Genomic DNA, 21801 nt, shown 5'->3' on the forward strand with positions numbered 1-21801 from the left:
CAAAACACATTTAGAAAGGAAGCTGACCTTTTTGAAAAGGGCACTCAGCCATAAGCTCACAGAAGCCTTGTGGCCACAGAAGTAAACCTGTTTCTACTATTAAAGTCAGAGCTGGAAGGAAACAGTTTTTATAATGTCACAACCAAACAGTGTGGAACCAAAGAAATGTAACATCATCAAGAGTCTTCATATACAACTATAACATTTGTAGCATCATAAATGATTTTCAAATATGTAAATAGGACTTGATGTTAGTTAACTTATTTAAACTTGCAAATGTGCTAATACACCAAACATATCTGCCCATGCATATGAATTTAAATCAAGTGCAGAATTATTCACTGCATTAATGATTATGTTTAAACACTTACAAACCAAAGCAGTCTTTAACTGGTGCTTTTTAACAGAGTGCTTTTGCTGTCTAAACATAAATATATATATATGAACAGGATTCAGCATCTGAACCATGGACTACGGTGATTACGTCCACCATTCACCCTAAACATCACCGTGGCACTTCATTCTATCAAAACTGCGGAAATACTTGTATTATAAAAAAAACAAGTTTTCCAAGAAATTCCCACTGTTCAGCCATCAATGGAATTTTTAATCACAATCAACAAAACACTTTAGCAGGATAAGAGAAGGATACTGGGTTGAGCTTGTCAGACTTAGCCAAAGTGATAAAACTGTTCTTTCACAAAAATAGCATTAATACTCCCTTTTTTAATCACTTAACACACAGATGAATTAAGCTTTCAAGTTCTTCTTACTGTGCAATTTGTGTTGATTAAAGTGTTTGCAAGTAACAATTTTACAGCAGTGACTTTGAGTACCAGTAATGATCATGTTGAAAAGCTTTACTCTGGAGCCTTTGGCACATTTGTTCAATGATCTTTTGTCATTTTTGAAGCTATGTGAAACTGTAATGAGACAAGTGGGGACATTATCTCGATTAAAATCAATTCCTATTGGATTATGCCATGCTACATTCCCCTGCTCGGCTCACATAATTAGAATAAAGCACAGAAACGGAAATCAGAAGTGAGAAGCCTCATCAAAGCGGTACATGTGCAGGCATGGGTGACTTGACACATAATCACGAGTGTTCTCTTTGTGTCCTCAGACAATGCTGTGAGCATTGTATTATCCTGCAGGTACTACAGAAGCAAAGACTATCACTGTAATGCTTCACTTTAAAACAAATGTGGTGACAGACAAAGTAAATGTCCTGCAAATTGCTGCTCATAGAAACTGATACCAAAGCTGAAGCATTTTCTGGTGGTAACAATAGCCTGTTTCTTAGCTGGTCAGTCCAGTCAGAATGAAGAAAGAAAGAAAGAACCAAGAAGAGCTGAAAAAAGGAAGGAAGAAGAGAAATAAGGGAAGAGGGATGAGAATGAAGAAGGAAAGTAAATAAAAATTAGGGAAAGAAAAATGTAATGCGTAAAATGCAGAGAAAACAGAAAGAAAGGAACGTAAAGAAAAAATACTGAAGTACTGAAGGAACAAAGATGAGCAACAAAAAAATCCCAATGACAGAACTAAAAGAAGAGGGGGGGGGGGGGGGGGGGGGGGGAGTGAGGTAAGAGAAAGGAGATGTTAACGTGTAGAATGAAAAAATAAAGGAGCAGGGAAGTTAAAAGGAAGGGGAAGTGATCAAAAAGTATATAAGAAATGAAAGAAAAAATATAAAATATTTTAAGAAATTATAAAAAAATGTGTTTTAAACCCAAAATGGTCAAAAGAGTGAGCAGGGGAAAAGAAAAGAAGGAAGAACGGATGGAGCAAGGGAAGAAGGGAAAACACAACTGGGGGGTTAAAGGTGGAAAATGAGAAAAAAGAAAGAAAGAAAGAAGGAAGGAACGAAAGTAACGAGACTAAAAGGAAAGAAGGACGGAGCAAGGGGGGACTGAAGGAAGCACAACAAGGCATGCGAAAAGGGGTGGGAAGGAACGAATGAGTAGACATGTGCGAACAAAAAGGGGAATGAAAGGATAGGAAAGAGGCAGTAAGAAAAAGAGAGAGGAAAGACCCTAGAGTGAAAGAAGAAAGCGAGCGAACTAATTCATTTTCACGTCGTCGCTTCTGTCCCGTGCAGGCTCGCTGTGCTGCGCGAAGATCGTCAGAAAACTCGTTCAGGCTGCCGTTAACCCTCAAACCGTCAATACGCACGGCACATTCTTCAACACGCTGAGGTTTAACGCCACCGGCGGCCCATCCCGCGCCTTACAGGCAGAGCTGCCCCGAGCACACGACAGAGAAGCACCCAGCGGGGCATCACAGGCACCGAGTGCGCTCGACAGGCACCTGAGGGGAGGTGAAAAACGCGCCTGCGGTACGTACCGGTCGAGGACCATGGACAGCGCCGGCAACTGCTCAGAAGCGGATCAAAGGAGCCAGCTGTGCTCGTTTTATAATGGCAGCAGCTTGTGTGGGAACTTCACCGACAACACAAGCTTCGCCGAGGGGAGTAGAGGGAACAACATGGAAATCGACGCCAATCCGGTTATCATAGCGATTGCCATCACCGCTCTTTACTCCATAGTGTGCGTCGTGGGGCTGGTTGGAAACGTGCTGGTCATGTATATCATTGTCAGGTAAGGCGATTAAAAAAAAGAATGAAAAGAAAAAACTCCTACACTGGTTTGAGTGGATGTTTGTTCTCAGACTTGTTGCACACAATCAGAAATGACTTCCAACATTAATTCACGGGTGTGTGTTTTCGTCGTGTGTTTTCATGAAGCTGTGGGAAACCATGTGCTTGCGGTGTTGACAGCGCTGCGAGCACAGCTGCCGTTCGTGCGTAAAAATGCCTCCAACAACGCAGCAAATTGCTACAGCGCCAAAACCCGAGCTGAGCGAAAGGAAAGGAGGGAAAGAGAAAGAGTGAAGGGAAGAGGAGGTGTGCACAAAACACACTACTTTTCACTTTAAAACAGTGGCAGCTGACATCTCTTCATCTGTCGCTTTTAACCACGAGCAAAAATGATGTGATGCTGTGACGTGATGACAGCACGCGCCATGTAAGTCTCGTGCGAACGCACACTCCCCGTTCAATGCTGCTACCTTCTTGTGCGCAAAGGCGTCGGTGTCTTGTGTTCGAGCAAATTCAACGAAAGTCTAGAAATAGTTGGGAATGGTGTTAAAGCAAACACCTGCTAATATAAAGCCTGCAAGTGCTAAAAGTTAAACAGGTTGCCCGGCTCTGAATCCACACATTAGATGAGCAGATTTGTGGATATTTGCTTTCTAAAAACAGACATAAGCTATATGTTCAAGCATGTTCTCTGTTGCTTCTTACGTATAGATAACCAACCTCCTTGCCAAATTTCATATATCATGTTCACGTCTCACTGATACATCTATCTAAAATGCCTTCCCTTCACGGGGTCAGCTTTTATCATTTCAATCACTTGGTACAAGAAGCACAGGGTGATCATACATGTTTAGTCCTACAGACTTAAAATCCGAGGCCACTTGCCTTTTTATTGTCAGTGTAGACCAACTGGAATAATAGAAATAGTCTTAGTTTCATTGTGTTCATTGGTTCACCACTGATTAAAAAAAACTTCCACCTACTTCAGTGGACCTCACTGTCAGAAGCAGGATTTCACTGGCCTTTAATTACACATGAACCCCTGACATTTATATCAGTTAAATGCTCCCTGGTGTTGTGGATTTGTTTATATATATATATATATATATATATATATATATATATATATATATATATATATATATATATATATATATATATATATATATATGTATATATATATATATATATATATATATATATATATATATATATATATATACAGACATATACTCACATATATATCAAAATATATACTTGTATATACTTGTATGCATTTTATATATATACCTGCACTGGAGTTTTTATATAATGGAATCACTGTGATAAGCATTTAACCTACATGTTTGAAATCACAAGACCCACACATCTGGGTCAAATATTATCCACAATTATATTAATGAAGTTTGTGCCACTTGTTGTATGAGCATATGTGATTAATACTGTCTGAAATGAAGTAATTAGGATCAACAAGTAACCTTTCATTGTCTTATGGCCAACGGTGACAAGTCCAAACAGGGTTAAATAAACTTGGCCCTGCTAAGATGCACCTGGGAGCCTCTCTGCCTGTCTTCGTTGCCAGAAGGTGGTGAACCGCCCATCTTTAACCAATATGGTAAACAAACTTGGCCCGGCTGAGAGTGCACCTGGGACACTTTTTGCCCATCTCCATTGCTCAAAGTTGTGAGAAACCTTTTCTTAACGTATATAGTCGTAAACCCCAGGCAGCAAACCTGACAAAGTTGTCAGGAGGATTCATTGTTTTGTCTCTGCAATCAGTTTGATATCTGTAGTTTTGCTGACTTTTGGATTCGATCTGGCCATAAAACTGTCAAAGGGATCCAATTAAAAATGATAGATGCTGGGAACAGTGCTCAGAAAGTTATGGAGTAGTGCCAGAAAGTTGTGTAACGCAAGTGTTGGAGATTAAAGAAGGGACAAAGTGCAAATTGACAACTGATTGGGGAAAAGTAATGACAAATATATTACATCAATAATTGGGGGTGTTGTGTAGAGTTAGAAAATACTTATTAGTTTAAATTTAATTCGGTCACTGACCCTATGAAATGATGGGTCAGATGCCATCTTTTAAAATTTGCAACTCAACACTAGCCACTGGAATGCTATCTTATTCCAAACGAGGCTCGTTTAGGTAATAAAAAGAAGCTGGACTGGTGGAGCAGGATGAGGATGTAAAAAGCAAGAATACCTTAAGGGCTGAGGGAACAAAAACTGCTTGGCAGCCAGTGGTGAAAGTTAGGAGTGATTGCCTGCTTAATTGGTCCAGTAGAGTCATTGAAGTGTGACAGTGCAGAGAATTTGCCTTCATGCAAGTGATTGCCGAGGTGACTTCTCTGGCTATGTTGACTCCCTTCACTGCTAATAGAATATATAACACTTATAATTCTCCTCACTTGTCCACTAATTCAAGGGCAGGTGAACGCTCATGCACACATCATCCCCACACTAATTGCAGTCTAATTGCTTCCTGAAATACATCTGTTTTCCTAAAGAATGCGCACATCTATGCCGGATGTTTTTTCCTCTCTCCCTTTTTTTTCCACATCTGTGCCGGATGTTTCCTGCACCAAATCACTTGCAGCGAATCTCCTCCTCCCTTCTGCCTCCATAGCAACAAACCTGAGTGAAAAACAAAGGAAGAACAATGCAAAACTGTAAAATGTCTTCTGATGTCTGGCATTTATCAGTTGGTGTGTTAAAGCCATCAACACAGACTGTATATGGTGAAGGGCATCACTTTCTCATCCTTGGCTGTTTTACCAAAGCATAATAAAAAGGAACCCACCCAATGATCCCTGGCTCCTCTCCATAGTAATCAGAAGGCTGTAAGTCCTAATCCTGACAGGCAGCCTGGAGCCTGCACAGGCACTTCTGTGACCGAAAAAGTTTTAAGGATTTTTGCAACTTTTTGAGCAAATGAGACTTTGTGGGAATTGCAAGGACGCTAGAAAATATGTTTAATTTTCACAAAAACCACAGTCCACCAGGGTCATTAGCATTCATTATTCTCTTTGTCTTTCTCCCCTTCTCTGCATGTCTTATGCTCTTTTCTTTCTGTCAGCAGATTGAGAGTGAACTGCCATTTAGCTAATGATACACTGTGGATATTTACTTGCAAACAGAAATGTAGTTTTGAATTCTCTGTCCCCATCGAGTCGTAGTTCAAAGTAGTTTGTTGAAATTAAAAAAGAGATATCAGCTGCTGAGGGATATTTTCTCCCGCTTGCAGTCTGAATAATGATAACCTTAACGCTAAAATTTTTTATCTCTCTTTCACTCTTTATCTCTCTGTCCTCTTGCTGACTCTTATGGCCCTTCACAAAACTCTGCAAACATCTGCAAACATCTGCAAACTTCTCGCAAGCAAACAGACATTAACAGAGATCCGCACGCTCAATCGGGAATATCGATTGCGGATGAACAGAAACTGCTGGGCTCCACAAGGAGTGTGCTGCCGGCGCTGAGTGCTTCCTGTTACCATGGAAACGCAAGGAGGTGTTTTGAGCGTGATGAGTGCAAAGTGACTCCATCACCACCAAACCGAACCCCATCTATCCTCACGAGGAGCTAGACCTAGTTGGGCACATTTATCAGCTTTCAGTGTTTCCTAAACTGTAATCGATTGAACATCTGCAGGCTGACAGGCTGACCTGCATGCATCCAACCACTGCTGCTTCCTCTGTACTGCATATAGCTCCACAACAGATGGCAGAATTCTGATGGTACTCTAACACTCTAAATTCTGCATATCCCCGTTCATACAAGAGCTTCTCTCCAGTGACATGAAACATGAAGAATCTATAAAAAACTAATTGCTTGCTCATAGCTACCTGAAAAGCTAAAACAAGATAAGAAACACACACCTTGGTATGTGCTTTATTGCTGAGCAAGCAACGGTCAAAAAGATATGCTTAACAAGCATATTTTCAAAATCTAAATGGTATTACCTTTTAAATTCAGTCTGTAAAAGGCATTTTGGCCTCGCAGGCCTTATGTAAGATTTCACTTTGGTTATTCCAGAGAGATTAAATGTCTGTTTCAGAATGATTTAGACAAGTAAGTCTAGTTTTTTGTAATAAAACTCCCCTTTGTGTTAATCTTCTCTCAGCAAGAAGCACTGTAGGGAAGGGCCAAGAGGGTAATGGTCCCAAAACAACTACAGTTCAAAAGAACTACTTGATGTGTATAACCAAGACTAGCTTCATATTGACTTTATCTGAACTAAACAGATCCTGGGGGCCTTTACTTCAAGTCTACTGTAGTATGGAGAGGTGGAATAGTTAGATAATTAAGCTTTAAATGTACAGTGCTTAACAAATTTGTTAGACCATCTGTCATAAAACTGGAAAACACAAATGTTTTAGAAATCTAGGAAAAGCATGTTTAAAACGAATCATTTCATTCTTATTTATTATATAAATAACAAACTGAGTTTACATTTTTATCATCAAATTTCAGCTTCTTAGAAGTTAGAAGTTAGTCAAGCAATGCATTCAACCACTACAACTAATTTTTCTGTTCAGGAATGCAAATAAATAACTGAAATTTTTATTATGTGTTCTTTTTTGTGAAACTATGAGTTTGAAAATTCAGAGATTATTTATTATAATAATGATATTTTAGATTTTTAAAAATCCTTTCTGTTAACGAGCTTGTTCATACTGGTAGAGCTACCATTGCACCTGATGGTGGCCAAATAAATGTTATGCACTATGTTTGTGGACACAGCAGCTCCTTTAAAACAGCTGCATTTTGTGCAGAATAAAAATCTGACATTGTGTTACAGATAGTAACCAACAATTAGCAGGAAGTGGATTGTTCAGGAGGAGAATGACCTGTACCTCATTAATACCAAGTTGGTTGCTGGGTATGCATACTGAAAAAGGTGAAAAACTGCAGGAGCCCTCAAGATTGACTTGTTTTTCTCTAGATCTTAAATGTTCTCTCTGATGAGTGTCGGTAGGTTGTGGTGGCTTGGGAAGCAGACACCTTTCATGTGAATTTTTGAGCATCCTCATGCATGATAGATGTGACTTCTAAAGCCTCTTTATAAAACAGATTTGTGAGAACGTTTGATCTTCCTGTAACTTAAGCACAAAAACCACATATAAAATTTTAAGCACTTTGATCTGAAAATCTCCGTAGGGGTATTGCATATGCGTCCCAGCCTGTGGTGAACTGTACTCAGGGACACTCTAATGAGCTTGATATTTAGCTTCGTTTATCTAACCAAATATTTTTTCTCCCACTAAATGGTATGTGTTGCCTGGCTTTTTCTTCTTCTCGTTTTAGTTTATGGCTATATTTGGGCTGATGTTATATAAGAACAAATCATAATTCAGATGCTGTCAGTTGAGGCTGATTTAAGATTTACAGATTAGAGCTGCACAACTTACAATATTTATAGACTTGGTTTTTGTTTCGCTAATCTTTTTGGAATCAAATGGGAGCCGTTCTAAATCTATAAACAACCCCTTCTAGAGTTGCTCTGCAGTGCATGGATTTTTCCAGGTACAGCCATGAGATCGTAAACTGACTAAATCAACAGCAGACACTCGTAACTCCCAAAGCTACCAGCACATTTGTGTTCCTCCGTGATTGTACTTGGCACATACTTCTCTTCTTCAGCCAGCATCTGAGAAATGGTGTTTCAACCTCTTTTTTGTAACAGCTGGACATGCAGCAATCATGTTATATGGCTTTGATTGCTGATAACCAATGACAACGGAACATCTTGATAATTGCCTCTTGCATGCAATTACCTTGTTTGCCTTTGAGTACAAACTCACCTAGAACAAAATGAGTGAAGACAAATTTATTTATGGAGTAACATTCATCCTTGGCAACAATAAAACTATCAGCTGCAAATGAAGAGTGATTGTTTGACTCGTGCATTTACGAGACGCCGTCTGAACCTCAGTGATCATTGCTATAATCGGTGAGCAGGAGACTGACAGCACAGCATGAACCTCTGAGAGACACAAATTCAGCTCGCTGCGTCATGCTAAATTTGTGTATGTGCGCACAACAGGGTGGTACAGAGTCTAATATCTTGCTAAGGAGACAATTGTGGGTAGAGCATGCAGAGAAGTAATTAGCCTGTCCTTCCTGTGTGTGTGTCTGTGAGTGATGAGTTCCCAAACACCACTGGACACTGCTGGAGAATTAGAGCTCTGTCAGTCTGCTTCCAGGAGCAGGTGTTCTGTTGAATTTAAAGACCGAACGAAACGAAGAAGTTAGACGACAACGGCGAGCGCTTCACCAGACTGTGGAGAAAGCAAAATGGGGTTTTGTTGAGTAACGTAATGACAGGCTCTTACTGTAAACACTGAGAGGATGAAGGAATGATGATTAATTAAGAGGAAACAAAAGACTGATTTTGCGTCTTTCTGTACTCGATGATTGATGGGAGCTCTTGGCTCTTTTGTCCATCTGTCATTTCTAAAGTGACTCACTCTCTTACCCTAACTCTGCTCTTTATACTCTATGACAGGTGCTGTAAAACACGTCTCTTTTCATCAAGGCTGACTTTTTAATGAGATTGGAAGGATCTGTTCTTCTGTAGCTCTTTATCTTTTTACTTTTTAAAAAGTATGACGTGCCTTTAAATTCATTTATTGCCACAACTCACAAAAAGATAAGCAAGTAAACAAAGCAAAGAGGGCATGCGATGACCTCATCTGAAGTGAAATTCATCACAGGTTGACAGTTGACAAATATTTTCACAGCTCTGTCGCACTTCCTGATAGAGGTCAAGTACTTCACGTAAAGCAGAAGGTCCGCTTTACATTTAAAAGGTTGTTTCTAAAGGACAGACTTGGGATTTTATTTTATCTATTTCCATATTTGTTATTTCTCAGGATGGAAACACATTACCAGAGTGACTCACATTGAAGTGCATAGAAATGGTAAAAACCATGAGCAGGGCACAATACAGACGTTTTTGAATACACGCAGTTTGTGTGATTTATGTCATTGTGGTCCAGATAACCATATTTGGAGATTGTCTGAAGTGTTTTGCAAACTAAATGCAAGCATACCCAACTAGGCCAAGTTCTCATTGTGGTTTTGATCACAAGATGGACAATATTTTCCTAACACATGAATTTAATGTCTGCAAATACCTGTCAGAGCTGCCAAATTTCAGCTCAGCTATAATTTGATAACAGCTTTAACTGTTCTAATAAACTTGTGTCGTTTTCTGTTGCACCCATATTGGATAGTTTCCATTCCTGATGCCATATTTTACAGGCTAATTAAGCGCTTGCATTAAATTAGTTTAATTAAATTCTTGGCTTCAATGCTTTAAAAAACAAACTAATTTAATAAAAGTAGTTTTAATGACATGGTAGTGACACATTATTTAAAATGTTAACATTATATTTTGCTGACAGGACAAAGACTGAAGTGCTTACAGATTTCAAGCTAATGATACAAAGTATAACATTAATTACAGTATTTTAGCCTAAGTGTTGCACATGTTCATGATTTTACAATAGTTTTCGTTTACTTATCTTTTCAGTGAGTCATTGACCTAAGAGTTGTTAGGTTAGACAGTGAATTATCATTAATATGAATTGATGTCTACACCAGCATAACATCTTATTTCAGCAGCACAAAAACTTGCCTCCTGTTATGTCAGAAAACCTTCCAAGAAGACAGAGAAAAGGTACATGTTTTATGACTTAGTTTAGATTGCACATATATCTTATTTTATTTTACCTTGAGATTAATTATATACTTTTGCATTGCATTTTATTACATTTCAATATGGCACATACATACAATCAAAGGGTTTAGTTGTTTGTTTTTTGACAGCTGTTGCATGAAGTTAAACTTAAAAACACCGCAAGTTCTAAAATGGAAACCAGTGAGTGGTTCTCCTCTTTTGAATATTTGTTATTACTCATTAAGAAAGCAAAACTATCTCTTATTCAATTATTGATTGATGGAACAATCAATAGATTACTCGATTACTAAAATAGCTGCAGCCCTAATATATATTGCCAAAAGTATTCACTCATCTTCCTTCGCATGCATGTGAACTCGAGTGGCATCCCATTCTTAATCCATAGGTTTTAACATGATGTTTGCCCACCCTTTGCAGCTATAGGAGCTTTAGCTCTTCTGGGATGGAATGGCTTTCCAGAAGTTCATTTGTGAGGTCAGACAGGCACACAGTTTCTGCAGTCATTCATCCCAAAGGTGTTCTCTCAGGTTGAGGTCAGGACTCTGTGTAGGCTCTTCAAGTTCTTCCACACCAATCCCCCTCTTCTATATCCTTATCGAACTTGCTTTTTGTTCTGGCGTGCAGTCATGTTGAAACAAGAAAGAGCAATCCCCAAACTGTTCCCAGAAAGCTGCAAGCACAAAATTGTCCAAAATGTATCGATATGCTCCTGTCACTGGAAATGAGGGGCAAGTCGGACTCCTGAAAAGCAAACCCACACCATAATCTCCCCTCCACCAAACTTTACACTTGGAACACAGCAGTCAGACAAGTGCTAGTAGCTCTTCTTCTTGTTCAACATGTAAGCATAGACTAAAACACTTGTAGGTGTATACAGCTCCCTCAGATCTGGACGAATTGTAGACTCAGTACCAGAGATGGGCAGTAACGCGTTACAAGTAATGCGTTACTGTAATCTGATTACTCCCCCCCCCCCCCAAATAACGAGTAAAGTAAGGGATTACTATTGCAAAAACTGTAATTAGATTACTGTTACTCTCCCGTAAGCACGCTGCGTTACTGCGTTGCTAAAACCGTGATTTTTTGCGAGAGTGTCTCATGACAATGACGTAAGCGAGTGCGACGTTCGTGACAACAGCTGTGTTCAGATCAACAAAGGATAATATATCGAGTGCAGAGAGAGTATGAGCTTGCAGCGTTTAAAGTGTGGAAGTACTTTATGCTTGGGAAGAAAACTTCTTTTTACAGCAAAAAATCCCTAAACTTCCGAGCAAGCACCAAGTGCGCTACGACGTAATAGGAAATTCACAGAGAAACTCGCGGATTCTTCCACTGACCGCCGCAGCACACCTGCACCAGGGCAAACCTCCGCCTACCTCACTCCTGCTTTACAGGTGAAACTAGAGCAACAGGACCGCTAGTCTTTGATTTATTTTCTGCTGTATTTCACTTACATTTATTTGAAAAACTGAGTGTAAACACAAAAAATATTTTATTTTATGTGCTGGAATGTGCACAAAATAGGTTTAAATGTTAAACAAATTTCTTCCAGTCAGAGAATGTTACATATAATTTAATGTTTGCGTGATGCATAAAGTTAAAAGATTAAATCTAATAAAACAAGTTTTAAAAAGAGACTTTTCCATTTGATTACATTTTGTATGATGGATTATGCAGAAAACGTAGAATTGGGCTGAAAGATCTATCGCTTTATCACCTATTCAGGTTGAAAATTGTGTTTTTAAAAAGTAACTAGGTAACTAAGTAATTAATTACTTTTGAAAATAAGTAATCAGTAAAGTAATGGGATTACTTTTTGGGGGAAATAATCAGTAATTAGTTATAGATTACTTTTTTAAAATAACTTAACCAACACTGCTCAGTACACACACAGTACCTCATCTAGGATACTGAATAACACAAGTACCTTTGTGTTTCAGGATTTCAGTATCAAACGGTATTAGAAAGGTGTCCTTCAGTATGACGTCTAGTGATGTCTCTAGTGAGGGAGATAGTCTTTGTTTGCTAATCTTTGCTGTTAGCTTTCTTTTTGTGCAAAACACTTGCTTTGAATAACCATATAATTAAACTTATTGATCTTAATCACCGCTATTACTAAGAGCAAAATCCCTGTGTGTGTGTGTGTGTGTGTGTGTGTGTGCATGTGATACCATTATCCTTTGCACACTGGCTTCAAGAAAGACTGCTGTATAATGGGAACAGTAACAATGGAGTATAGATGGATGTCTTAATCTTTATACAAATTAGTCGTGGGGTTGAGGTGATAAAATGCTATAATGTCTCTTATTACTGTTCAAAGCATTCGCCCAAACAATCATATTTTTTTATTGAACTGAACAACTGGCAGGAGGGACATGCCCAGTTGAAACCGTACTTAAGGTGACATAAAAAAAAAAAGTGACCAGGGTGCTTATTCAGACATGAAGCCTACACATGTTCACATGCCGTCACATTAATGGAAAGGAGTGCGTGTCTAAAAGAAGATAAAAGGCACAGCAGTTCTATCCTCATCACCATTTTTCTCTGATTGTTCATGGATATCGATCTCCTCGTATCACACTGCAGTCAGGTCAGAAGCATTCTGTTGATAGGTGCTTTTATTAAATGTTTCCATAACTGAGCATGTGTACAGAAGAGAAACTGTTGCCATCAGTGTGGTAAGATAAAAATATGTGCCAGAACATTTAAATATGAAAATATAGAATTATACTTTTTGAAGGAAAAAAAATCTCTAGGGATGTTTAACACCCTACAGTGGTGTGTTTGATGTAGAAAAGCCTGAAACTCCAGCTTGGTACTGAGTTCATTAATTTAGTTGAATATTATTTAAAATGCTGATTTTGTAGTCTTTTGTAGTCTTGACTTTACAGGCTTTACAGTATTATAACAAAATAAAAACCTTCCTCTCGACACTCTTGAGAGGAAGGTTTTAGCTGCGAGACAGTTAAGCAATATTTACAAAATGAAAAGCAAAAGACTTCTCAAATGGCTTGTGTGGGGTGGAATTGGAAAAGCAGAAAATACACAGAAATGGAATACTTCTATTATTTCAGTCATTAAAAAATAAATCGCACATAACTCCTGCAGCTTGTAAAATCATAAGTGCTTAAGTGGAGCAGCAGTTATCATTTTAGAATATAGGAAAGATGTTTTGTGTGAGTTGTCATGTGTATGTGTCACTGGCAGCCTGTGAGCATTGACCCTCAGCTTGAGCAGAGGCACATCTGTCACAACAATGTCCATCTGTCACAGTGTGACCACCACGGCACACTTGCTGAGCTGTTTACTCCCTCAGTAAATGTGTAATTATTCATCTTTTCTATTTGTCTGCCACTTTTGTGTATGTGTGTGTGTGTGTGTGTGTGTGTGTGTGTATGTTTGTGTTTACACATCTGTTTCCCTGTGTACACGTGAGTACCTGCATATGTTGCTTGACAGCTCAGGAAATCTTCATGCTAAATCATGGCTTCTTCAGTCCATTTCAGGGAGAACTGTGCCTCTATTTTGTATAACAATCCACACACATACACAAAGTTTATGAGCGTTAACAGTAGTTTCAAAGTTTACATGTCACTGGTAAGTTTAATGCAGTGGGAATAGGAAAGTTTTAGCTGAAGAACAGGATTAAGGGGCATTAATTCATTTAAGCTCCATGTGTGTACTTTACTGATACTAAAACATACTGTGGGCGATCGTGGCTCAAAGAGTTGGCAGTTCATCTTGCCAACTCTTCGGACACAACGAGCGAAACTGTCCGAGGGCTCGGACAGTCTCGCTCGTTGTGTCCTTGGGCAAGACACTTCACCTGCCGCCTACTGGTGTTGGCCAGAGGGGCCGATGGTGCGATATGGCAGCCTCACTTCTGTCAGTCTGCCCAGGACAGCTGTGGCTACAACTGTAGCTCGCCTCCACCAGTGTGTGAATGTGAGAGTGAATGAATAGTGGCATTGTAAAGCGCTTTGGCTCTAATCAAATCAAATCACTTTTATTGTCACATCACATGTGCAGGTACATTGGTACAGCACATGCGAGTGAAATTCTTGTGTGCGAGCTTCACGAGCAACAGAGTTGTGCAAAATACAATAACATAAACAGGCAAAATATACGAATGGCTAAATCTGAAACTAATAAATATATGTACAATATATAATAGTTTAAGCAAAAAAAAAATTTTCTGGATGTGTATACTAAATGTTTTTCTACGTGTGTGTGTGTGTGTGTGTGTGTATACACATATTTTACAAATTAAATAGAGTCAACAATAAATAAAATATATAAAAATATACAGAGTTGAGACATGTGCAGAACAGAGGCGTTACTGTACAGTATGTAGTGCATAATGTTGAAGTTCCAGTAGTGAAGCTGAGGTGTCTATGACGTGTTCAGCAGTCTGATGGCCTGATGGAAAAAGCTGTCTCTCAGTCTGCTGGTACGGGACCGGATGCTGCAGAACCTCCTTCCTGATGGAAGCAGTCTGAACAGTTTATGGCTGGGGTGACTGGAGTCCTTGATGATCCTCCCCGCTTTCCTCAGGCACCGCTTCCTGTAGATGTCTTGGAGGGAGGGAAGCTCACCTCCAATTATCCGTTCAGAGCACCGCACTACTCGCTGGAGAGCTTTGCGGTTGTAGGCGGTGCTGTTGCCATACCAGGTGGTGATGCATCCAGTGAGGATGCTCTCAATGGCACAGTGATAGAAGGTCCTGAGGATGCGGGGGTTCATGCCAAATCTTTTCAGTCTCCTGAGAAAGAAGAGGCGCTGCTGCGCCTTCTTCACTGTTTTGTTTGTGTGTACTGACCACGTAAGATCCTCAGCCAGATGTACCCCAAGGAACCGGAAGCTGCTCACTCTCTCCACAGCAGCGCCGTTGATGGTGATGGGGGTGTGTACTTCTCTGCACCTCCGGAAGTCCACTATCAACTCCTTTGTCTTTGCGACGTTGAGGGTGAGATGGTTGTCTTGACACCAGTGGGTCAGGGCGCTGACCTCCTCCCTGTAAGCCGTCTCATCATCGTTGGTGATAAGACCCACCACTGTAGTGTCGTCCGCAAACTTCACAATGATGTTGGAGTTGTTAGTGGCTGTGCAGTCCTAGGTGTAGAGTGAGTACAGGAGAGGGCTCAGTACACACCCCTGTGGAGCACCAGTGTTCAGTGTGACGGGGGATGAGGTGATGCTGCCCAGTCTGACCACTTGGCGTCTGTCAGACAGGAAGCTAAGGATCCAGCTGCAGAGGGAGCTGCTCAGTCCTAGATCCTGCAGTTTCCTGTCCAGCTTCGAGGGAACGATGGTATTGAATGCTGAGCTGTAATCTACAAACAGCATTCTCACATACGTGTCTCTCTTCTCCAGGTGTGACAGGGCAGTGTGTAGTGTCAGGGCTATGGCATCATCAGTGGACCTGTTGCGAACTGTAGAGAGCCCCGAAAAGCGCTATATAAATGCAATCCATTATTATTATTATTACCTGTTGTCTTGGTATTTTTGGCTGTGAGAGCAGCACCCTCTGATTTTACTCTCGTCACCCTGTCCTTTTGTGCATATCACTGCTACTTGGCACCATCACCGAACTTTCAGACACGACTCCCTACTTGTCTTTGTGATGACTCTGGTAAAATAGAGCCCTGTGTAATAAACCTATTAACGATTAAATGCCATTTTTCTTTCTTATAAACACACACACAAAATCCCAGTAAAATCATTTCAGTTAGTCGCTTCAGTATTATCATCGATTTATCACCCACTGGGAGTTTCTATGACGACTAATGGTGAAAGGTGAAAGTGTTTAATTAAGCGGCTGGCTCAGACACAAAAGCGCTGTTTGATGGCAGAAAATTCATGAATCTCTCACTGCATGTTTGTGTTGAATCCCACTGTTTCAGGCTGCGACGAGAATGTGTTATCAGCTATTCAAAGTGGTTCCTTGGGAGTGCTTCATATTTCTTTATGTGCTTTCATTCCATGCTTTTCTTATTCTCCTTTTTAGTCAAGGTTACGCTGTTGTCAGGATTTGTTGATGCATATTTATTCTATTTATCAAGACTCCTATTTAGTATCATCAAGTGTCATATTTGGGCTATGAATTAAATCTGTATAGATGGAAAGGATCAATGAGAAGGTGCTTTGGGTATTTAGATTTTTTAAATTCCCATTTTCCATAAGTACTTTTGATTTGTTGGTAAAGGCCCCTGTCGTTTCACTCCCAGCCACTAACACCTTTATTTTCAGTTACCTCTGTGTTTCTACCGCCTACTGTACAACTGCTGCTTCCTTCCTTATTACTAATCCTCAGTATATACAACCAAACATATTACATTTGTCAAAGATCATTGTTCTCCTGCTAGTTTTTCAAGGTCATGCACGCTGGACATTTAATAACATATTTCACCATTTTCTCCTTTTGAGGCTGTTAGCTGTTCTGTATTTGATTTCTTTGTGTAATTTCTAAAACAGAAATGACTGTTTGTCAACATGCAATCGCCAACCAATGCAGAAGTTCCAAAAACTCCAGTTCCTCTGGAGGCAATTATTAAAAGTCACAGAACAGCTGTGTTTGTGTTGTTGGTGCCTTTTGGAACATGTTTAATACAATTATGTGATGAATATTATCAGTATTTTGGCTTAGAGTGTCTAAGAAGTTTCAGCTTCAGTTTTGGTGAGTGAAATTATAGTATTTTATTTGTGCATTATTAAGCACTAATGAGTAGATTTGTGCATCTTTGAATGGCAGCCATAGAATTTATAGAGACCGCTTGCCAATTAACTTCTGCTGGGGTTCTGTGTGGTATCTGCACAGAGACCTCAGATGCTGTGTCTGCAATCTGCTGGAGCAACTATTCTAGTTTCTAGCTTCCAATGTTCCTGTTACCACTGGGAATACTTTGAATTATACTTTCCACCTCTGATCCAGTTGTTTCTTTGGCCCCTGGTACCTCTCTATTTTCTCATGCGCCTTCCTCTTGATGTTGCTGATCACTGAAATCGCTACATCTATCATAGTGCGGTCTTCTGGGTTGTTTTCAGCTACCACTTTGTCTGGTTAGTTGGCCAACAGCTGCTTGTCTGTCTGGTACTAGAAAACCTACAAAGACTTAGGTCTGTTGTTCTTAACCATCAGGACCCGGAGACTTCTGGTCCATATGCAGCACAAACGTTCCTATACACTATCCCAGCCACTTGGTTGTGCTTCTCAGTGTACACTGTCCCAGCTTGCATCTTACATCTCTCTACTTGGATGGTCTTCGGGACATCTTTGCACAGTTTGCAACTTGGGTCCTGCCTGTATGGATCTGGTGCTTTAGGCCTGTTCTTGTGCTTCAATGATTAAGGTATTTTCTAGACGATTTCTTGACATCAGCCACTTCCTCTGGCAGGTTCCTGATATATTTATGGATGCGTTTCATCCTGGACTGTGGCTCTGACACCCACTAATGCATGCTCAGAGTGCAGGACTTTACATGGAGACCTCTGTCCATTGTGAGATTGTGTGTTTTTACATCACTGGCATCTGTCTCATCTTGTGGCCATCTTATTTTTCCAGGTTGTTTTCTGATAACCAGTACAATTTATGTATTGATGGCTTGGATCGTATTCCATCCGGTTGGCTTCTCACAACCTAACTTGCACATCTTTATCATGGTTCCCTCTGACTTGTGAGATTACCAGCTGTCCTATACATCTACTACTCTACCTTCTGGTAGCTCCACAACTTTAGTCTGGATCACCTTGGCTTTATTTGCAGCCATTCATTCACACTTATCCAGTCTGAATAAGACAAATTTTCTCTTTTTTGTGCAGTCATCTCAATGCACACAAAAAGCATTTGAAAATGAAATGTGAAAAGGGAGCAGCTGCTAAAGCCAGTGTTCATTAAAGGGACGCAGGAAAAATACATTTCTGTATTTTTTTCTTTTTTCAATGCCATGTTCCAGTTTTTATATATACACATCTTATAGCTGTTACTGTTGGGATCTTCCAGGCAGCTCACGCATAAAAAAAAATGTATAAGGCTAACACTGAGGTGATCTTTAACACTTCCTTGGGCTTTGTGACTCTGAAGATGAATTATTGCATAGTGAAACTCTGTGCAAGCTGTGGATTCAGCAGTTTTAATACATTTTTCATCAAGGTTACTACATCAGGTGTTTCATAGATCATAACTAACTTCATCTTTAATGATACACCTTACATGACACTGGTTTCTTTTTATAGTCACATTAAATAAAACTTGCATGATTCTCCTGCAAGCCAAATTAAAAAGAACACTTAAACGCTTGATCCCTGAAGAAATGTTAGCTCTGGAGAATTTATATGGCAAAAACTCTGCCCATTATGTCAAACAGGCACATTTTAAATGTTTGTATTGTATTAAAGAGGGGAAGAACAGTACTAACCAGTGTGCTAATGTAATTACTTGAGCTATTTCAGAAGCTTATTTGAGCTGACGTGTAATTGATAAATGCTGTGATGAAGTGCTGTGAGTAATTTAAAGGATAATTCCAATTTATTTCCCATTAATGTGGTTATTAGGCCATTATATCCAGCCGTCACTGCATTCTCTGCCCCTGCTATAGAAACAAAGAGTCAACATGGCATATATCAGAGCAACTAATGCAAGTTCCCTGCAGCTTTCAGTAAAAAGCTTCAGGGAAAATTCCCTCTCGTGCAGGCAGCTGGCAACTATATTAAGCATACCTACTGGATGCAGTTTCACTCTGCATATGCACTCACTCGCTGCTACATTAGGTACTTTTTCAACTCTTTGTTCACATAAATGTCTGATCAGTAAATCATACAGCAGTAACTCAATAGCCAGAGGTCATAGGAGAATGGCCAGACTGCTTGAAGCTGATAGAAAGGCAACAGTAACTCAAACAACCACTTGTTACAACCAAGGTATGCATATGTGCATTTCTGAATCTTGAAGGAGATGTGCCACAGTAGCAGAAGACCATACTGGATGCTAGTCCTATAAGTTAAGATCAGGAAACTGAGGCTACAATTTAAACACAGTCACCAAAGTCTAAGGAGCTTGGAAAGAAAAGCGTCTGGACTTCTTTGAGTTGCTTGAAGACGTTTCACCTCTCATCCGAGAAGCTTCTTCAGTTCTAAGGTCAAATGGTGGAGAGTCCCGGATTTAAACCCAGTGGGAGTTTCCCCCCAAAGAGGGACAAAGGACCCCTGATGATCCTCTACCTAATCACATGAGCCAAGGTGTGAAAGTGGGTGTAGGTCACAATCAGCCAGAGTTTCGGGTGAGCTCATTGTGAAACCTGGCCCCACCCTATCATGTGATTTCTTGAGGTCAGATGGCCCAGGATGTGAGTGGGTGTTAAGGCATCTGGGAAGGGATCTCCAAACTGGATTATAGATGGCAGAGAGTTGGTGTCATAAACCACCGCCTGTTCAAAGATGGTCGCTCACAGTGGACATAGATGGCTTCTTTCACTCCTCTTTCAAACCATCTGTCCTCTCTGTCCAAAATGTGAACATTGGCATCCTCGAAAGAGTGTCCTTTATCCTTAAGATGCAGATGGACTGCTGAGTCTTGTCCTGTGGAGGTGGCTCTTCTATGTTGTGCCATGCGCTTGTGAAGTGGCTGTTTGGTCTCTCCAGTGTAGAGGTCTGGGCCTTCCTCGCTGCACTGTACAGCATACACCACATTGTTAAGTTTGTGTTTTGGCGTTTTGTCTTTCGGGTGAACCAGTTTCTGTCTGAGTGTGTTGCTGGGTCTGAAATGATCCGGGATGTCATGCTTGGAGAAAACCCTCCTGAGTTTCTCTGATACACCGGCTACATAGGGGATGACAATGTTGTTGCGTCTGTCTTTCTTATCCTCCCTCGCTGGTGTCTGATCTTCTTTTCTGTGCATCTTTGCTGACGTTATATACGCCCAATTAGGATAACCGCATGTTTTAAGTGCTTCCTTTACATGTGTGTGTTCCTTCTTTTTCCCTTCAGGCTTAGAGGGAACATGTTCTGCCCGGTGGTGTAGGGTCCTAATCACTCCAAGTTTGTGTTCCAGAGGGTGATGGGAGTGAAAGAAGCTTCTCGGATGAGAGGTGAAACGTCTTCAAGCAACTTAAAGAAGTCCAGACGCTTTTCTTTCCAAGCTCCTTAGACTACGATGATCTGGATGACTGAGAGCCTTCACAGACACAGTCACCAGTTGGACAATATAAGGCTGGAAAAATGCTGCATTTTTGGATGAGTCTCAATTTGTGCTGCAACATCAGTGGTCTTGGTGGTGTAATGATGTTGGGGAAGTGGGGTATGTTATTGGTACACTTTGGTTCCCTTAGTGTGAAAGATGGATTTGATAGTTCCCTGATGTAGTGGTTTATACAGCTGCTTAACAAGTAAGAGCTCCCTGGTTCCGCCCTGGAAGGAAACACAAATCCCTTTGGGGTTGTGTCAAGAAGGACATCAAACGTAAAAAGCTGCCAAATCAAATATGCAGAGTGAAATGTCCAAAGGGAGAAGCTCAAAGTAGCTTTTTAGTATAAAAGATTCATGCACATACTGTAATGTCACCCATTAATTTTGGATATTTTGAATCCTCAATGTTGGTTTAAGTCAGGAGTTACCTCATATGAATGAGACATTGGAATGCTGAGTTACCCCTTAATGCTAGCAAGCTTTGTTAGCATGTTGCATCCACAAACTGTACTATGTAATCTACATGCGAAGGGACTCATGAAACACAAGAATTTAAGTCACCAAAGCTGAAGCAGAAACCTCTCGTATGGGCTTTACTACAGAGTAAGCCATTACATGTCAGATACATCCATTAAATTGCCCCGAATGCATCCAAAAAACAGACGTGATCAGGAGCTCCAGTTTAGTGAATCCAGTTAGTAAATGGTAAATGGACTGATTCTTATATAGCACTTTTCTACTCTTCCGGAGTACTCAAAGCACTGTATACAACATACCTCATTCACACCCACTCATACAAGCACTTCTTTCTATACTTGAACCAACATTCACACCCCAATGAATACATCGAAGAGCTACGTGTGGTTAGTATCTTGCCCAAGGATATTTTGCATGCAGACTGGGGAAGCCAAGGATCGACTCATCAATCTTCCAATCAGTAGCTGATAGTAGCTCTACTACCTGAGCCACAGCCACCCCGTTAGCGAAGGGGAGGCCATGCAGACTTCAGCTTCAGGTCTATGTGTAGGACACCTGTCAATCAGAGCAATCACGTCCACTATAAAAATAGCAAAACCATTTCTTTTTTCTTTTTCTTTTTAAAAGAATGCAACAACAAATAAACAAAACACAGTAACCAAAGGTAAATTTCATACATTCGGTGGACATCACAGTGTCATTAATGCGAGTCCTTGTGGCTGTAGTAGTTGTGTAACTTATAGTGAAAACCTGATATTGTAACAGTCCTGGTATATACTAAATAGAAAAAAAAAACATCAATTTCTTCTAACTTCCAGTCTCAACATCCTATTAC

The 21801-nt window shown here is 40.2% G+C and overlaps 1 protein-coding gene and 1 pseudogene across 2 annotated transcripts in view; one reads left to right on the forward strand and one right to left on the reverse strand.

The window, feature by feature from the left end:
- Positions 1 to 1615: 1615 nt before the first annotated feature.
- oprm1 (opioid receptor, mu 1) overlaps positions 1616 to 21801 on the forward strand; it is a 42250-nt gene continuing 22064 nt past the window's right edge. For both annotated transcript variants that reach the window (XM_086259127.1, XM_086259126.1), the window contains exon 1: positions 1616 to 2600. In XM_086259127.1, coding sequence (XP_086115253.1) covers positions 2359 to 2600 — 242 coding nt within the window. In that variant the 5' untranslated portion in view covers positions 1616 to 2358. The remainder of the gene's footprint in view (positions 2601 to 21801) is intronic.
- On the reverse strand, positions 19527 to 21270 carry LOC147316014 (uncharacterized; annotated as a pseudogene).

The sequence above is a fragment of the Aulonocara sp. 'chitande type north' Nkhata Bay genome, linkage group LG13, assembly GCF_057382095.1.
Source record: "Aulonocara sp. 'chitande type north' Nkhata Bay isolate Kocher_YH1m ecotype deep benthic linkage group LG13, A_spYH_male_GT1.1, whole genome shotgun sequence".
NCBI lineage: Eukaryota > Metazoa > Chordata > Actinopteri > Cichliformes > Cichlidae > Aulonocara > Aulonocara sp. 'chitande type north' Nkhata Bay.